The sequence below is a fragment of the Bos mutus genome, chromosome 29 (assembly GCF_027580195.1).
Source record: "Bos mutus isolate GX-2022 chromosome 29, NWIPB_WYAK_1.1, whole genome shotgun sequence".
Classification (NCBI taxonomy): domain Eukaryota; kingdom Metazoa; phylum Chordata; class Mammalia; order Artiodactyla; family Bovidae; genus Bos; species Bos mutus.
Window position 1 is genome coordinate 19594782 of NC_091645.1, and position 19355 is coordinate 19614136.

The window sequence follows — 19355 nt, forward strand, 5'->3', positions numbered from 1 at the left end:
TAACATTTTAGGGAAAATAAGATTATAACTTTGAGGAGTCAGCATCTAGTTGAGGAAATAATTCATACAAAATCAAAGCTAAAGTCAGATGATAAAAGACAGGTAAGAGGCTACATATACACACATGTACACAAATGGATACTCTATAAATGTTACTTGAAGCATATCTCTCAACTACTCACAACCCTTCGATGATGGCTTAACTTATATTCCAGCTAGTTGGCACAGACTCTAATTCTTTTTTAAGAAAAATTAATACACACACAACCACATTTTGTAACATTGTTTCCACAATGTGAGCAGTTTTTTCATAGTGTTAATCCCCTTTTCCCAAGGAAAAATTAAAGCAAACAAGTTAAATAAAACAAACAAATCCTCTCTGTTTCTAAAGTTCATTGCAGCTCTTGGGAAAACAAAACTTAGTTTATGTTTTGCTAATTAGACATGATCCCTGAAAAATGTAGATACAGCAATTAGTTACATGGGTTAGATGTTATCCATTGTCTGATACACAGGGTTATGGTTATGCGATCCTGGAGTCCCCTGTGATGGAAAGGTAACGTTGGCTGGCAGCTTCTTAATCTTGGCAGAGGTAGCCCTGCCCTGAGAGAGCCAGCTCTGAGGTTTGTTTGTGGAGTTGTTCCTAAAGCTTAGTCTACAAACTGTATGTACACCTCTCCTAACACATTGCTGAGGTCTCTAAATGGCTTAATAAGTCATTTTCTTATCAGAGGTTGCTTTTTTTCACATCTGAGAACAGTGACTGATACATGGCCCCTAAAAACCCATGTTTTACTTTTCCTATAACTGCATATGTGTCAATGGTTGTTTGGAATGCTTTGAAAATCCACAGATCAGCCAGTGACTTGACCTCTAGCAAAGTTTTTTAGCCAGGCTTTATAACAATAGAAATAGATCAAAACATTAAAGAAGATTAAATCAGTTATTAGTAGGAGATAAAGAGGGCAGGTTAATATTTCAAAGTTGGGTTAAACTATATGAGTCATGTGAAAAACAAATGAGCAAAATAATTGAGAGACCAGAAAGAAAGAAAATCAGAGCCATGAAATAGTGTGAGGGAAAACCTGCTATAGAGAGTAGTTTTTTTTGCCACATCTAATTTCTATCACTGGACAGAGTAAGTTTCAGTTTTAGGTGTCTGACTTCATGATTACTACTTTTAAAAAACATGATTTCTTATTTTTATTCTTACCTTGAACTATCTTGAATAATTTTCATGGAAACAATCAATCATAAGCATCTATACTAAAACTAACCATCACAGAAAAGAGTAGGGGTTGGGGGGTAAGCAAAATATCAATAATGCCAGATATGCAGATGACCGGAGAAGGCAATGGCAACCCACTCCAGTACTCTTGTCTGGAAAATGCCATGGACGGAGGAGCCTAGTAGGCTGTAGTCCATGGGCTCGGGAAGAGTCGGACATGACTGAGTGACTTCACTTTCACTTTTCACTTCCATGCATTGGAGAAGAAAATGGCAACCCACTCTAGTGTTCTTGCCTGGAGAATCCCAGGCACAGTGGAGCCTGGTGGGCTTCCGTCTATGGGGTTGCACCGAGTCGGACATGACTGAAGTGACTTAGCAGCAGCAGCAGCAGCAGCATGCAGATGACACCACCCTTATGGCAGAAAGTGAAGAGGAACTAAAAAGCCTCTTGATGAAAGTGAAAGAGGAGAGTGAAAAAGTTGGCTTACAGCTCAACACTCAGAAAACTAAGATCATGGTATCTGGTCCCGTCACTTCATGGCAAAGTGAAAGTGAAGTCCCTCAGTCATGTCCAACTCTTTGCGACCCCATGGACTGCAGCTGACCAGGCTCCTCCATCCATGGGATTTTCCAGGCAAGAATAGTGGAGTGGATTGCCATTTCCTTCTCCATTTATGGCAAATAGATGGAGAAACAGTGGAAACCATGGCTGACTTTATTCTTCTGGGCTCCAAAATCACTGCAGATGGTGACTGCAGCCATTAAATTAAAAGACACTTACTCCTTGGAAGGAAAGTTATGACCAACCTAGACAGCATATTGAAAAGCAGAGACATTACTTTGCCAACAAAGGTCTGATTATGGTTTTTCCAGTGGTCATGTATGGATGTGAGAGTTGGACTATAAAGAAAGCTAAGTGCCAAAGAATTGATGCTTTTGAACTGTGGTGTTGGAGAAGACTCTTGAGAGTCCTTTGGACTGCAAGGAGATCCAACCAGTCCATCCTAAAGGAGATCAGTCCTGGGTGTTCTTTGGAAGGGCTGATGGTAGAGCTGAAACTCCAGTACTTTGGCTACCTGATGCAAAGAGCTGACTCATTTGAAAAGACCCTGATGCTGGGAAAGACTGAGGGCAGGAGGAGAAGGGAATGACAGAGGATGAGATGGTTAGATGGCATCACCGACTCAATGGACATGAGTTTGGGTAAACTCTGGGATTTGGTGATGGACAGGGAGGCCTGGCGTGCTGCAATTCATGGGTCGCAAAGAGTTGGACACGACTGAGCGACTGAACTGAACTGAACTCACTAATTTAATACAGAATATAATTTAATATAGTATTAATATATGTTTTAATATTAATCTAATTCTAGTACTACTGGGCTTCCCAGGTGGCACTAGTGGTAAAAAAAATTCACCTGCAAATACAAGAGATGTAGGAGACACAGGTTCAATTCCTGGGTTGGGAAGATCCCCTGGAGTAGGAAATGGCAATGTACTCCAGTATTCTTGCCAGGAAAATTCCATGGAGAAAGGAACCCAGCAGGCTGCAGTCCATGGGGCCACAAAGAATTAAACAGGACTGAGCACAGTTCGAATATTTCCAGCTATGTGTTCCTTTAAAAAATTCTGAATATTATCGAACTTTCACATTTCATTAAGGAGTTTCAAACAAATCAGAAATGCTTGTCCCAATGCTTAATTCTTCCTCATATTTCAATAACTATGTATTATCCTATTTCTCCCCTGAGACTTTTCTATGTCTAGGACCACTATGTGAAAGTTGCTCAGTCGTGCCCGACTCTTTGCAACACCATGGACTATACAGTCCGTGGAAGTCTCCAGACCAGAATCCTGGAGTGGGTAGTCTTTCCTTTCTCCAGTGGATCTCCCCAACCCCGGGATCAAACCAAGGTCTCCCACATTACAGGCAGATTCTTTACCAGCTGAGCCACAAAGGAAGCCCCAAATAACTGGACTGGGTGGCCTATCCCTTCTCCAACAGATCTTCCCGACCCAGGAATTGAACTGGGGTCTCCTGCATTGCAGGCAGATTCTTTACTAACTAGAGAGACTTATTTTATCCTATAAGAAACAACAGATAAAATTACAAAAATTAGAAGTGACAATGGAGAGAAGTTGTTTTAAATGTGCAAATCAAAGAGAATTCTAAGCTTTGGTGCAACTTTTCATATTTGTTATAACTATATAATACCCAAATACAAACTGCAAAATAAATAATTAAGTGTAAAAATGGATGACCTTGGCTCAGATCATAAACTCTTATTGCAAAATTCAGACTGAAATTGAAGAATGTAGGGGGAAAAAAAAAAACAAACAAACACTAGGCCATTCAGGTATGACCTAAAACCAATCCCTTACAATTATACAGTTCAGTTCAGTTCAGTTGCTCAGTCGTTTCTGACTCTCTGCGACCCCATGAATTGCAGCACGCCAGGCCTCCCTGTCCATCACCAACTCCCGGAGTTCACTCAGACTCATGTCCAACGAGTCAGTGATACCATCCAGCCATCTCATCCTCTGTCGTCCCCTTCTCCTCCTGCCCCCAATCCCTCCCAACATCAGAGTCTTTTCCAATGAGTCAACTCTTATGAGGTGGCCAAAGTACTGGAGTTTCAGCCTTAGCATCATTCCTTGCAAAGAAATCCCAGGGTTGATCTCCTTCAGAATGGCCTGATTGGATCTCCTTGCAGTCTAAGGGACTCTCAAGAGTCTTCTCCAACACCACAGTTCAAAGGCATCAATTCTTCGGCACTTAGCCTTCTTCACAGTCCAACTCTCACATCCATACAGTGGAAGTGACAAATAGATTCAAGGGATTAGATCTGATAGACAGAGTACCTGAAGAACTATGGATGGAGATTCATGACATTGTACAGGAGGCAGGGATCAAGACCATCCCCAAGAAAAAGAAATGCAAAAAGGCAAAATGGTTGTCTGAGGGGGCCTTACAAATAGCTGTGAAAAGAAGAGAAGTGAAAAGCAAAGGAGAAAAGGAAAGATATACCCATTTGAATGAAGAGTTTCAAAGAACAGCAAGGGGAGATAAGAAAGTCTTTCTCAGTAATCAATGCAAAGAAATAGAAGGAAACACATAATGGGAAAGACTACACACCTCTTCAAGAGAATTAGAGATACCAAGGGAACATTTCATGCAAAGATGGCAACCATAAAGGACAGAAATGGTATGGACCTAACAGAAGCAGATGTTAAGAAGAAGTGGCAAGAAAACACGAAAGAACTATAAAAAAATATCTTAATGACCCATATAATCACAATGGTGTGATCACTCACCTAGAGCCAGACATCATGCACGAGACTTCAATCTTCTCCCCCAAATCCCTTTATACGCATATGATCTCCCTCACCGCTTCACATTTTGTTTAATCAATTTACCTTTTTATTTTCTTACTTATGAACAAAAATCTTCTGGGCAGTGGACATCCATATACTTTTACTGTGTAGAGTATGGATCCATTATTTTGTTCAATTTCTACATAATGATTATTTATCAAAACAATAAATCTAAAATTTTAAGGAATTCATACAAACGAGTTAAACTAAAAGCATTCAGTTTAGAAGTTCATCACTAGGTTTTGTTAGAGAAGTCAATAACTTTTTCCGGTTATCAATTATCATCTTGCAGATTTTCAATAGGATGAAAGTAAAGAGCAAATTTACTTATCAGACTTACATTTGGCAGTCATTACTTCTGAAGAGTTGTACTGCTTTTAGAATTATTCTAATCTACACACTAGAAAATTAATATTAAACTTAAAACATATCCCCTGTTTTTATTTATTATTTTATTAATAAAATAAAATATTTTATTAATCCTCATCTGTACCTGTTATGAATAATTTATAGTTTGATTATGAAAAAGCTTCCTCACTGGTTGAATTCTAAATTAAAAAAAATTATCTATGATTAAAAGTTAACTGATAATACATATACAGAGATATAAATTAGCCCATGATCCTCTCATTATTATACAACCAAGTTTATATTTTTGTGTGTATGTGTATGGGTGTCTGTGTACAAACCCAGATGTATTTTCTTTCTGATTTTAATAATGGTTTTAATTTTGTTTTAAATATTCCTTTTACCTTAAATGACCCATGGTAACTTTTATTTTTTATTTTTTTTATTTTATTTTATTTAACTTTACAACATTGTATTGGTTTTGCCATATATCAGAATGAATCTGCCACAGGTATACATGTGTTCCCCATCCTGAACCCTCCTCCCTCTTCCCTCCCCGTACCATCCCTCTGGGTCGTCCCAGTGCACTAGCCCATGGTAAGTTTTAGACTTGAGTAGTCTAGCCCTCTCTGAGCCCCAGTGAACAAGAAATTATCTAGTAAGCCCAGTGTTTCAGTAACTCTACTTTGCTGACATTTTCCACTATAAACATTAAATCCAGGAAGATTTAGACCTCAGGAAAAACATTATCAAGTTCATCTCATTAGACTTTCTTCAGAAGAGTTAGAGGAAAAAATCATTAGCAAGAAATGGAAATATAACAGAATCATAAGAAAGCCACTTAAAACTTTCCTTGTTTTCCTTTATCATTTTTTTGCATGTATGATAAATCATTTTAATGTAATAATCAGAGGACAAATGCTAAATCTTGATACCAAGACATTTATAAAGAGTGTTTTTCAACCTGGACATAAAAGTAGTATCAATTTAGGAATAATGTAGCTCATCTGTTGCTGCAATGCTTCAACAAAAAAACTGAAGAAGGAAAGAAGGGAGGGAGGGAGTAAGGAAGGAAGGAAAGTAAAGGAGAATAGTAAAGGGTAAAGCAATTGACTGAGATTTAAAATTAACCTAGTGGGGTTGATCAAAGAAGATGCATGATTAATTATAGTTTAATTAATGGTTTAATAGTCCTACATAACTAACTGCAGTCAAGAAAAAAAGAAATAAAGAGGTGGAATATAAATGTGAAAAAATTTAGAAAATAAAGTAGTTGTATAACAAGATAGACAAAAAAATCAAAAGAGAAAAAAATGCACACAGCATTTTATAGGGTCCTTATATTTTAAAGACTGTAAGGAGAGTAGTTACAACTTATTTGCTTGTATTCAAGTCTCTTTAGTTTAAAATTATCTCACATAATTTTTTGATTCTAGATTGGCTTTTCCTAACATGAAGTCCATTTCTAATTAACTTTCTTCATCAGCTCCTGTGCCAGAATTATGTAGATAAATACATTTATGAAATAAACATAATTTTTAATAGTGTCAAAACAAAATATTATTAGAAGGATAAATAAATTGGAGATTATGAACTAATAACATTATCACATTTGTGATATCACATATCACACATATCACAAGTAAATTAGGAATTATCCTCTCTGAAATTCTTAACCTTATAATAATTTCTCTCCATTAGTACACAGCTAAAGGCCAAAATCAAATGTGACCAATACTCTAAAGTTTATGGCAAATCAATATTTGTATTTGTGCATATTCTTTGACTTCCATAAAACTCCCTAAAATATAAGTCTTACCTCATTCTGGAGATCTCGAATCATTTTGCTCTTTCTTTCCATTTCAGTCTTTAGAAAATTAATCTGAAAATAAAGAGGATACTATGTAGATGCATTTCACATTCATTTCTATAGCTTTTATGTTTATTTTTACAATTTTTGAAGTATAACCTAATGATTATCTCTGTCAACAAATATGGAAAAAGAACAAAGGATTAAAATTTTCATTAACCAAACTTTTATTGCCCAATTCATAAATATATCTGCTAATTATATAAAAATACTTTTTCTTATGTAATGAGATATTGTATTTTAATTGAGAAATGCACGTTATGACTATGATTCTTTCACTGGTATAAAGCTTAATTTTTAAAAATATGGTTCCTAAACACAGCTAGAGTCTAGGGTTGGGCCTAGGAATTTCTTTTATTAAAACACTCTCCAGGTATTTCTGACACATGGCCAAGTATGAACGGAATTGCACAGTGACACTCCTCACCTGAAGCATGGACCCTTATAAATACTGTGCTAAAGAAACCAAGAAGTTTCTGCCTATATACAATATTGTTGAAATCTATAACCAAATGGTAACAAAATCTAAATCAAACAATTTTTGATGGTCAAACTACATATAAAATAGAAGCAGAAGCCTGAGAACTATGTCCATCATTTCGGCCATAACAATTTTCAAAGTTAAGTTTGAATCATGAAGGTACTGACAGCAACCTGAAAATGTGAGTTATACTCATTTCAGTTTGATGGATAAAACAAAGTTATCACTAGAAGGACTTGATGACAATCAAAATTAGATATGTGTGCAAAGCAGTAGTATCTGTCTCCCCCAAAATAGCTTTTATACCCATTTCTACTGCTCCGGGCTGGTATCAACTTACTGGTTACCACTGTTATGGGCCGGACCAACTCTTGTGGTTCTGTTTATCACTGCAAGATGCCTTCAGCAATAACCGTCAGGCAAGTTTGAAAAAAAAAATAAGGGTTTATGACTTATGAGTCCAGGAAATTACGTGGTATAGTTGGAGAGAGTTTGTGAGGAGAGAGAGCGAGAAGGAGTCCATGAACCTGGGGTTTTGCTTTTATTGGGGTGGAGGGTGGGGGCCTAGGGTTTCAGAATGTTCACTCTTTGTTGGTGACTTTAAAATATGAGTGGTGATTTAAAGTGCAGAACAGAAAATCACTAAACAAAACAAAAATCAAGAAGCCCCAAAGGTTAGTTAACAAACTTAAATTAACCAAAACCTCTGGAAAGAAAAAAAAAAAAAAAAATGGCTCACTGGGGAGCAGAGGTGGGAGGTACAGCTGATTCTTCAAGTCAGTGGTTGGCAAAGTGTTTATTGGAGTGGTTGCCTCTTTAAGTGGCCACCACTACAATCAAATCTTTTTTTTTTAATTAAAAAATTTTATTGGAGTATGAGTCAGACACAAACTACAAAAAGAAATGCAAACCATCAGCACTTACAATACTCTACCTCAGTACTTAATGGGCACCAGAAAATTTTGGTATGTACAGATTTGTCTTTAGTTTTGGTTATGAACTACTTAAAGCTGTCTTGCTTGTATGAATAACCTGGTGTTTCAGTGATGCCATGAAAGTCAAAGTGTTAGTCGCTTAGCTGTGTCCAACTCTCTGCAACCTCATGGACTGTAGCCCGCCAGGCTCCTCCGTCCATGGGATTTTCCAGGCAAGAATATTGGAGTGGGTTGCGGTTTCCTTCTCCAGGGGATCTTCCCAATCCACAGATCAAACCCAGGTCTCCCACATTGCAGGCAGATTCTTTACCGTCTGAGCCATCAGGGACCATGGGGACAGTGACTTCATACTATCTTATCAGTGATGCCATAATTTTCCCCAAATCCTCACATTTTGATACTATTTATTATATGTTCTCCATAATTAACACAACTTTAATTAACAGTATAATGAAGATATACTGCAATGTCAAGACTAAAAAAAGGACAGAGACTTGGGAATGCAATGTTCAATTATTCAGGACCTACAATACATTCAGAATATTCAAAAGTCATAGCATTTTGAAACCACTGGTCTAGAATCCCAGCAGGTTTTAAGATCCCTGGAAAATCAGAAGTGAAATAGTTCCGAGAGACAGAAAATAACACTTATTTACATTGAGTAAAGGATAGATGGCCATAATTCCTTATTCTTAATGAGAGTCAGAGCTTGAAGCTAATTCTTGCCTTCATACTAATTATGTCTCACTTAGGGCAAGTTAAGCCATAAACATTAACAAGAGTGGTGAAATGCATCCAGAGAGCATTAATGGATTTAATTACTCCTCTACACCTGATAGATCATCCTTTCTTGCTGTTTGTTAGGTTTTTCATACGGGACACAGTTTGTAAGATTTGCTACTCCATTATCTGCTTAGAGATCAAAACAGATGCTCACATGTTCATAAAAATTATTTGCAAATGGAATTAGATCAAGACAGCTTTATTTTTAATTTTCATTAAAATGCTTTTTCATTTTAATTTTCAAAATTCTGTCTTCTTTTATATTTTGTGATTTAAATGTACTATCACCTTCAAGTTTTATAACGTTTTACTATGGACTTACTGGGGATTCTCAGGTGGTGCTAGTGGTAAAGAACTACCTGCCAATGTAGGAGACAAAAGATGCGAGTTTTATCCCTAGGGTTCTGACTGCTGGGTCAGGAAAATCCCCTGGAGGAGGGCATAGCAACCCACTCCAGTATTTTTGCCTGGAGTAGGAAAAATATGGACAGAGGAGCCTGGCAGGCTGTAGTCTGTAGGGTTGCACAGAGTCGGACTTACTAATATGGGTATTTGCAACATCTTTTGCATAAAATATACAGTCTTCTTTTATGGAAAAAGGCAGAGTAATCAGATATGTAATCAAGGGCAGCACATAAGAGTATTTGCTCCTAAGTCATGACAATATTTACAATATCAAATCCAAATGTTTTCCCTCTAGTTGGGAATGAGCAGTTTAAATTTCTCACTGTCCCCTTCTTATCCAACATTAAACTATATCAACTAGAGTCTTTCTAGCAGAAAGAATAATCACTGAATTATTTGTAACAATTAAACTTATATACTTATTTAATCCTCAATAAGTAGAAAAAGCACAAACCTTTTGAGTCTTTACCAAAGTTTGGAAGTGAGGAGTCCCAGTAGTATGAAATCTATTTTTTTCTAGATTCTACCAGATATACATTAAAAAAACCCACATACTTCTACTAATTAAATATATTTTATTCCCATATTTGTTAAGCTTTCTGTCATTTATTTTTGTACTTTGACTTAGGACTTATTCACCATTCAACTCAAAGCACAAACACATTTCCTTCAAAAGACAAGTATTATTTATTTCCACAGGTGTTTGCATTCATTGATCTTGATGATATATTTTGTTAATATAATCTTTAATTTGCTCTTATAGAATTTTTACATGTACATTCATTAATAGAAAAATAGCTATTAATTTATATATATAGCCATTAATTGATTTTGGAATCATGAGTGATGATGTTCATAAAATTAGATGAAAGTTTTCAACTTTTTTTCTTTTTTTCAGAAAGTATTTGCCTATATTTGAAATTGGGCCTCAGATGGCGCTAGTGGTAAAGAACCTGCCTGCCAGTGCAGGAGACATAAGAGACTTTACTTCTGATCCCTGGGTTGAGAAGACCCCCTGCAGTAGGAAATGGCAAGCCACTCCAGTATTCTTGCCTGGAGAATCACATGGACAGAGAAGCCTGGTGGGCTACAGTCCATGGGGTCACAAAGAATTGGACACAACTGAAGCAAATTAGTCAATATTTGAAATTAGCTGATCTTTAAAAATTGGTAGAAGTCACCTTCTAGCCCTGGAATATATGGGAAAAGAGGTCTTTCAGCATAATAAAATTTTGAATGTATTCAGTTATTCAAGTATTACATTTCTTCTTGCAAAAATGTTAGCATTTTATATTTATTCATCTAGAAATTTACATATACATTTTAAATGTACCAGTGACCTGTTGCTCATAATAACTTATTTTGTTTAATTCCTGTTACGACTATTAGCTCTCTTTTAATTAAACATTTTAAAATTGGAGTCTTTTTATTCTTAATCTTTCTCAAAGCCTATTTATCAGTCTTTTCAAATAACTTAAAAATCCTTTTTTTTCTATTTTATTGTTGTCTTCACCAACTTTTATAATACTCTCTTTCTTACACTGATGTTTTGCTTTTTCAACTTCTTGAATTTTTGTTGCTAGTACTCTGTCTTTCTGGAAAAAATGCATGTAAAGCTCTGAATCTACCTCAACTATTACACTGGCACACAGTGTCTTCATTATTATTATTTCTTTACATATTTTATTATTTCTTAGTAACTAAAGAGTTATTAGGAAATGTTTTATATATTTTCAAACATAAGGAATTGTTTAACTATTTATTTAAACATTTATTAAAATACATTGAAACTTTTGCTATCAGTAATTTTTTGCCTACATTATTCTTTCAATTGGAAATTTTATTTATTACAATTGTTTTCTTTCTATTGAGTAGATTAAATTTAGTTTCTATTTAAACTATATGCCAGATAACAGTTTTAGGGTAATCATGCATGTTATTTTAATTTGAATCATTCCCCAAATTCTTCAAATAAGGAAACTTGCAGGTTAAAGAACTTAATTTTACAGACAATAGATGGACCACTGGACTTCCCACGTAGCTCAGTGGGTAAAGAAATTGCCTGCAATGCAGGAGACACGAGTCCAGTCCCTGGGTTGGGCAGATCCCCTGGAGGAGGGCAAGGCAACCTGCTCCAGTATTCTTGACTGGAGAATCCCATGGACAGAGGAGCCTGGTGGGTACAGTCCATGGGGTCACAAAGAGTCGGACATGACTGGAGCGACTGAGCACGCATGTACAGATGAACCACTAGGAATTTAAACCTGAATATTCTTATTCTGTGCTTCCCTGGTGGCTCAGATGGTAAAGCGTCTGCCTGCAATGCAGGAGACCTGGGTTCGATCCCTGGATCGGGAAGTTCCTCTGGAGAAGGAAATGACAACCCACTCCATTTGCCATTTCCATCTTGCCTGGAAAATCCCATGGATAGAGGAGCCTTTCTTTTCTTTCTTTCTTTCTATTCTTATTCTGTAGCACATGTTAGGTTATGAATACATTTAGGGAGTTTCTGGCTCAGTACAGTATTATGGGGTGGGAGAGGAAAATCCTCCCTCAAGATTCAATGCTGAATTTTAAGAAAAGCACTAGAAGGGTTCTGAGAGAGAACTTCTTCTCCCCAACTATGCATTCCTTGTCCCCATTATTCTGATACTTGGCTATTCTAGCTTTTGCTGAGCTCCTTTAAAAATTATAGCTTTCTTCTTTTGGGATGTTAGACACAGTTTGTGTAACATATTAGAGTAAACACAGGTCCATGCCTTGGCTTCTGTAAATATTAACTGTGTAAATACAAGCAACAGTTATTCACTTTCAGTAAAAAAAAAATTAAAAAAAATAGTGTGCCATTTTGTTGTGAGAATCTGAGAAAATAGTATGTGTGGAAACTTCTATTCTGGTCTAAATGCCATTATTTATGACTGGGCTATGCACAAATTGAGATTAAATATGATAAGTCAAGGCAGAAACGGGATTACAGTTAGGGTCAGATTTTGAGGGGAGGAATCGACACAGTAGTGCTAAAAATGTGTCTGCTCTTTCATGTGACATGTGTGTCCAAAGAAGGGCTTCCTAGGTGGCACCAGGGCTGAAGAACCTGCCTGCCAATGCAGGAGACGTTAAGAGATGCGGGTTCAATCCCTGACTTGGAAGATCCCCTGGAGAAGGGCATGACAACGCACTCCAGTATTCTTGTCTGGGAAATCCCATGAACAGAGGAGCCTGGTGGGCTACAGTCAGTCCATAGAATTGCACAGAGTCAGATATGACTGAAGTGACTTAGCACACGCATATGTCCAAAGAGCTAGACACGAGGGTGCACTCTATGTAGGTTTAGGTTAGCAGTGAGTGCTGCCATGGCATAACAGAGAAGAATAAAGGCACTCATCTTTACTGGTGGGCTGGACAGATAACAATGAATTTATTAACAGGAAATAAATCTGTGCCTAGGAAAATCCAGTCATTATTACAAAGACTGTCTCCAGGAAGCAGTTACTCCAGATGACAGACAGGGCTAAGTTTCAGAGGCAAAATTCTATACTCTAATTCAGATTATTCAAGGAGGCCTTGCAAAAGAAAGGCAGGCATTTCTGCCAATTCTCAAAGGAGCTGGGGTCCCATATAATCAACCTGACAAACAGCCCCTATGTCGCAGAGCCTGCTGAAATCATTCAAACTGGCCAATCCTCGACCAGCTTACCTCGCTTAACCCCTTCCTTCCCATGGAAACCACAATAGAGGCTCTTGTCCACAGTTTCTCCACCTTCATTTGCCCCGGGACTGACCTGGGGCTTCCCTGCATGGTCCCAGGTCATGTGGCATGTCACCCTTCTCGGAAACTGTGGGAAATAACTATCTTTCCAAATGGAGTCATTTCCTGATCTGTTGCTCTTGTGTGCTCATGCTGAGTTGCTTTAGTCATGTCCAACTCTTCACAACCCCACGGACTGTAGCCCACCAGGCTCCTTTGTCCATGGGATTCTCCAGGCAAGAATACTGGAGTGGACTGCCATGCCCTCTTCCAGGGGATCTTCTTGACCCAGGGATCGAACCTGTGCCTCCTGTGGCTTCTATATTGTAGGTAGATTCTTTACCACTGAGCCACCGGGGAAGCCCTTCTATTGGTCTTACTATACCTTATAATTTTAATTAATAGACTATACTTTAAAAAAGACTCAGGCCCTCAAATAAAATAAAAGCTTCAATCCCCATAAGTTGTACATAAAGGGGGAACAGGTAGAAATCTAGTTTTCAGCACTACTATCCAGACCACTCTCCCTCCTGCTTATGGGGAATATTAGTCATAAAAATTGAAATATGAAGGTCAAGTGAACATCATTTTGAGAGAGAAAATCTGGAGAGAAGATTCATTCTTAAACCTTGGGGTGTATCAGGATCACCTGTGGAGATGATTAAATAGGTAGATGGTGTAGCCCCACCCTTGAGAGACATCTATTCAGTGGTTGTAGGGCATGGCTCGGGGTTCTGTATAGCTTAACTTAGTTCAAGGTCACATCCCAAATCCAAGGGCTGCTGATATGGGGCCTGACACCAGCACTCCTGTCCTCAGTTTCTCATTCATAAATAAGGGTTGGGAATTAGTAGACCCCTAAGAAGCAAATACATATTATTTTTGGAATGAATGCTGATGAAGCACGTTTTATAATCTTGGTGATGATGTTTTATTTATTGTATTTTCATTTGTTAGAGGTGTGTTTGTTCAATAGTGATTTTGGGGGAAAAAAATAAATGAACAATTCTCCAGGTCCCAAGCAAAGGACACAAAAAAGAAACACTTACAGTAGCCTCTTGTTTTTCTGCTTTGTCAGCTGTCTCCTTAAGCTGACTTTCCAGGGCCTCCTGGAGAGCCTTCATTTGTTCTCTTGTTTAGGAGAAAACAGAGAGGAAAAGAGAGACATAATATAAATCTGTACACTATGAAATAAGATTTCACTGCACATATACACTTAGGAAACATAACTAGAAAGTATAGAGACAGAGTTAAATATACAGGATGCGTCTCAGGATTCTGGTAAAGATAACTGTCTCCCATGGAAGCTCGAAAAGCAAGCTGCATTTAAGAGCAATTGCCTTGCTCTTGTGTCTCATAAGAATCCCACTGTGAGAGCTGCATAATGTGTCAAATCATATCAATAAAATAATTAAGAGTTGGAAAGCTAATTTTAGTAACAGCATGCTAGGGTGTGAATATGCTGTTCAGAAAAAAAAAAAAAAAAAACAGTTACCATAGACTTGCTGATAGGATAAAATGATCATTTCCTTGGATGCCCCAGTTGACTCAATCTAAAGCATTATGTTTTAGACATCTTGTGTAAGGTCTGAGAGTTTTTATAAAGACAAAGAGAAAAAAAGACTTATTTCTAATGTGAAAGCTCATTTATTGGGGATAATAAAAAACACATGTCTTCACACATATGCACATTGTATCTCAAGCTCACTAGGACATATGGACCCTGTCTCACATTAAAAATTACATACTTTCATAAATACGCATTTCCTTCAAAGGTTTAGGATTTTCTCAATTATGACAGATTTATTATCTTTCTTTGCCTTCATTTTATCATCTAAGCTATCACTTCAGACAGCAGATAACAGCATATGAGTGAAGTATGTGTGTTAAGTGTTGTCGTGTGTTAAATATGGCTAGAGGACTAAACTCCTTCAAAGCAACAGCAAAGACCAAATGAAAACCTAGCGTACAGACTAAAATTCCCAGTCTAGAGCCAAAAGATAACTTCTGGAACAGAAATATTTTCTTGGTGTGTAACCACAATAGGGAGACTATGGAATAGGAGAGTATACTCTGAGACTCATTTTTATCCATCCATAAAATGGGCACAATGACAGAACTGCCTCGTAGATTTGTAGTGAGGTTTAGAAGACAATAAGGCACGCAAAATACTTGGAAAATAATCACTCACTACACATGAGATCCGGAGAAGGTAATGGCACCCCACTCCAGTACTCTTGCCTGGAAAATCCCATGGACGGAGGAGCCTGGTAGGCTGCAGTCCATGGGGTCGCGAAGAGTCGGACACGACTGAGAGACTTCACTTTCACCTTTCACTTTCATGCATTGGAGAAGGAAATGGCAACCCACTCCAGTGTTCTTGCCTGGAGAATCCCAGGGATGGGGGAGCCTGGTGGGCTGCCGTCTGTGGGGTCGCACAGAGTCAGTCACGACTGAAGCGACTTAGCAGCAGCAGCAGCGGCACACACGAGATCACTGTCATAACCACTGGTACCACTAGAGGTCCCTGTGTTCATTCTTTGACTAGCACATCCTGCACAAACGCAAGCTGCTCTTTCCCGCAGAACTTAATATCGCCTCCAGTTTTCTTATCTAGAAACTCCTAGGTCACACTCTCAGTTTTAAGACTATCCGTGAAAGTCTATACGATTGTTGGAATCAATCTGGATGTTGTTTACCAAAGCAAAACAGAATAGGGACAAGTTATAAAATAATTGCAGTCACTTTGGTTCTTAGTTGATTTATGCGTGATTGGTTAAAACTTTAATATGCTTTCGTTTAAAGTGGATTTTAAATCTCAGTTTCCATTACAGCCTCAAATAGGTTTCATTTACTAAAACTGTTTATTAGAATGAAGTGTCACATGTGCTGACTGCTAAGTTGATTCAGTCGTGTCCAACTCTTTGCGACTCTATGGACTGTAGCCCACCAGGCTCCTTTGCCCATGGGATTCTCCAGGCAGGAATACTGGAGTGGGTTGCCATTTTCTTCTCCAGGGGGTCTTCCTGACCCAAGGATTGAACCCTCATCTCTTAAGTTTCCTGCATTAGCAGGAGGGTTCTTTACCATTAGGTGCAACCTGGCAAGTCCCCAAAGTGCCACATACGGATACTTAAAATCTGAATTTCCATGACTGCTTCTGATATTTTTCACAAAGAACACTTGTGACATAATATAATATGAATGTCTACCTATATTGTAGGCTTATAATACACCAGGCACTCAATAAACTTCACATCAAATTGTAGTATCTTATTGCAAATGGAAAACCGATGCATAAACAGGTAGCGGAACTGTGTTCTGGACCATATGTGCTCAAATTCTAGACAGTCATTATAATACCTCTATTGAGGGAGAGAGACAGAGAGAAAAAGAAGGACGGAAGGATCCACGTTCTATTCCTAACACTCAAATATTCAACAAGTATTGAATAAAAATAGAACAGGACTATCATGATCTGTGTGCTTAGTCACTCAGTCATGTCTGACTCTTTGTGACCCCATGGACTATTAGCCCGCCAGACTCCTCTGTCCATGGGGATTCTCCAGGTAAGAATCCTGGAGTGGGTTGCCATATCCCCCTCCAGGGAATCTTCTCAACCCAGGAATCAAATCCAGGTCTCTGCCTTCGTAGGAGGATTCTTTACCATCTGAGCCACCAAGGAAGCCCAAGAATACTGGAGTAGGTAGCCTATCCCTTCTCCAGGGGATCTTCCTGACCCAGAAATCGAACCACGATCTCCGCATTGCAGGCATATTCTTTACCAGCTGAGCTATCAGGGAAGCCCTAGGAATACTATATTTCCAACTAAAAACTTTTATATTAGAATCTTATAATAATTATTCATTACTTCTGGATTTTAAAATTCTCATTTTTATTTTTAAAGTGATACACATGTTTTAAATTATAAAATATAAATTTTATAAAATCCAATATATATACATATATATTCAAAAATACCTGCATACTGACATCTATAGGCAATGGGGAGTAAGAAAAAAAAAGTAAACTGCAAAAGCTGTTAACAAAAACTGGAGAAACAGAATTCTGCACATTTTCACGGCAAGGAAAGCTAGCCATCAGAATGGCAAAGCAATCCTTTTGAAACTGTTGAATATCTCCATTTACTCTTAGATTTTTCAAGCTTATTTCTGCACATTCTCACTGCTCTCATGGTTTAGGTGTCCCCAAACCCCCCAAACTTGGTGAGTTTTACTCCAATGAGAAATTCTTGCTGACTTGCTCAAGGACCATCCCTGTCCACCAAGTAGATTTGCACAGGATAGAGCTCTTCTAGGTCCCTATCTGGCACTGAACTGAAACTTGAATTCTAAAGAACTGTGACAGGCTTCTCCAATGCTGAGTATATTTCAGCATAGAATTGCATGGTTACAAGGAATTTTAAAAGGCAGCTCTTTCACACATTTTCCATTTCCAATTATAAACATAAAAATGCCTCACCCTACAGGAAGGTATTTTTTTCGAATGGTTACCAGCCTGTATTGCAGTAACATTACAGAAAGAAATCTTGCTGCTATCCCAGGCATTCTTTTCCTTTTCAGAGAACTCAATATAGTAAAATCCATTAGTACACAGAGTCCAAAACTGCTTTCTCAGAATCTCTATCCAGCAACCATCGTACAGCGTAAAATATATCATTCCTTTTTATTTTCAAGACATGCATGCATGCTAAGTGGCTTCAGTTGTGTCTGACTCTGTGCGGCCCTATGGATGGTAGCCCACCAGGCTCCTCTGTCCATGGGATTCTCTAGGCAAGAATACTGGAGTGGATTGCCATTTCCTTCTCCAAAATACTGAGTACTCTTCTATCCCCCAGGATCTCTATTTTGTGGTTGGATAATCTCACTCCTCACACGTTATGGCTTAAAAGTCTCTCCATCAACTTGAAGATCCTTTTATGAATATTGCCTAGGCTGTCTAAATATTTTTGTAAATGTAAAAATCAAGAGTCAGTGCAACTTTCTCTCTCTGTCATGTAAAATTCTGTGTGTGTGTGTGCACACCCACACACACTCCTTTTTCTGTACCTCTTGGTGGAAAGACATGCTGCTGTACCTGGTTATTTATGGCCACCTCACATCCTCTGAGTTTACTTACTTATAATCTGGTACAGCTAAACAGAGAGATTTCATTAGTTGCTTCTTGGCACACAATTCCAAGAGGGAAATTCTAATTGATTCAGTTTTGTTTTGCTGGCCACCTTGAGCTAATTAACTGTATCCAGTGATATCAGAGTCAGATAAAAAGTAGTCTAGAGACCACTTCTCTAGGGAAGGACCAGGTAATAATCCCAGAGGACAAAGAATTACTGGGAATGGGGTATATACCTAGATGGCATCTGCAATACATTATAATCTTTCCAGCTCTGATAATACTTCTAAATTTGCAACCAGTTAATACTATTTATAGTCTGAGAAGGTTTTTCTCTTTTACTATTTATCAATCTCTCTTACTTTGGAAATGAGATACATAGCCTCTTTCACATTCAGATAATTATAATTTTTATATATCTCTAACAAAACAGAAAAAAAACCACATATCAAATGCATTATACTTTTGAGAAATCATCTATTGGTATGTGATTTATTTGAATTTTCCATTCTGACTTTGTGCATTACATAAGTTACGCATTTTAAGCAAATTTTATAGTTTTGGATGAAACTTGGAAAGCATAATTCCAAAATATTTGCTCCATTTAATCCACTCATTGAAAGACTTGGCCCATCATCTGCCATTCATATACCATGCCAAATATGATGATGACCTGAAATTCTTAATACTGCTAGTCATATTTTTCCTTGTTTGCATGGATATTTTGAGTGTCATGTAGAAGCAGCCTTAGATAACTTAAGAAAATAGCAGCAGACTAAAGGAATACATTTTTCCTTTTCCACATCATGCATAAGCCTGTCTCTTCATCTGTGTTTCTTGCGCAATAAGAAACACTGACGCTGTTGTCTTCACGCCCTGGGGCTCGCTGATGAGATCTCTCTGTCCTCTCCTCTAGGCCACCTTTTCTCAACCTGGTCTATGTCTCTTTCTTTCTGCCTTGAACGATGTTGTCAGAATAATTCCCCTAAAATTCATTTTACATGATATCATCCTTTTTCAGAGCTACCTAAATGAGCCTTCTGTTGAA

At 37.8% G+C, this 19355-nt stretch overlaps 1 protein-coding gene across 2 annotated transcripts in view; it reads right to left on the minus strand.

Moving 5' to 3' along the window:
- Positions 1-19355, minus strand: part of LUZP2 (leucine zipper protein 2) — a 525872-nt gene that overhangs the window by 265786 nt on the left and 240731 nt on the right. For both annotated transcript variants that reach the window (XM_070364996.1, XM_070364995.1), the window contains exons 4-5: positions 14224-14305; positions 6772-6834 (exon numbers count right to left, since the gene is read on the minus strand). In XM_070364996.1, coding sequence (XP_070221097.1) covers positions 6772-6834; positions 14224-14298 — 138 coding nt within the window. In that variant the 5' untranslated portion in view covers positions 14299-14305. The remainder of the gene's footprint in view (positions 1-6771; positions 6835-14223; positions 14306-19355) is intronic.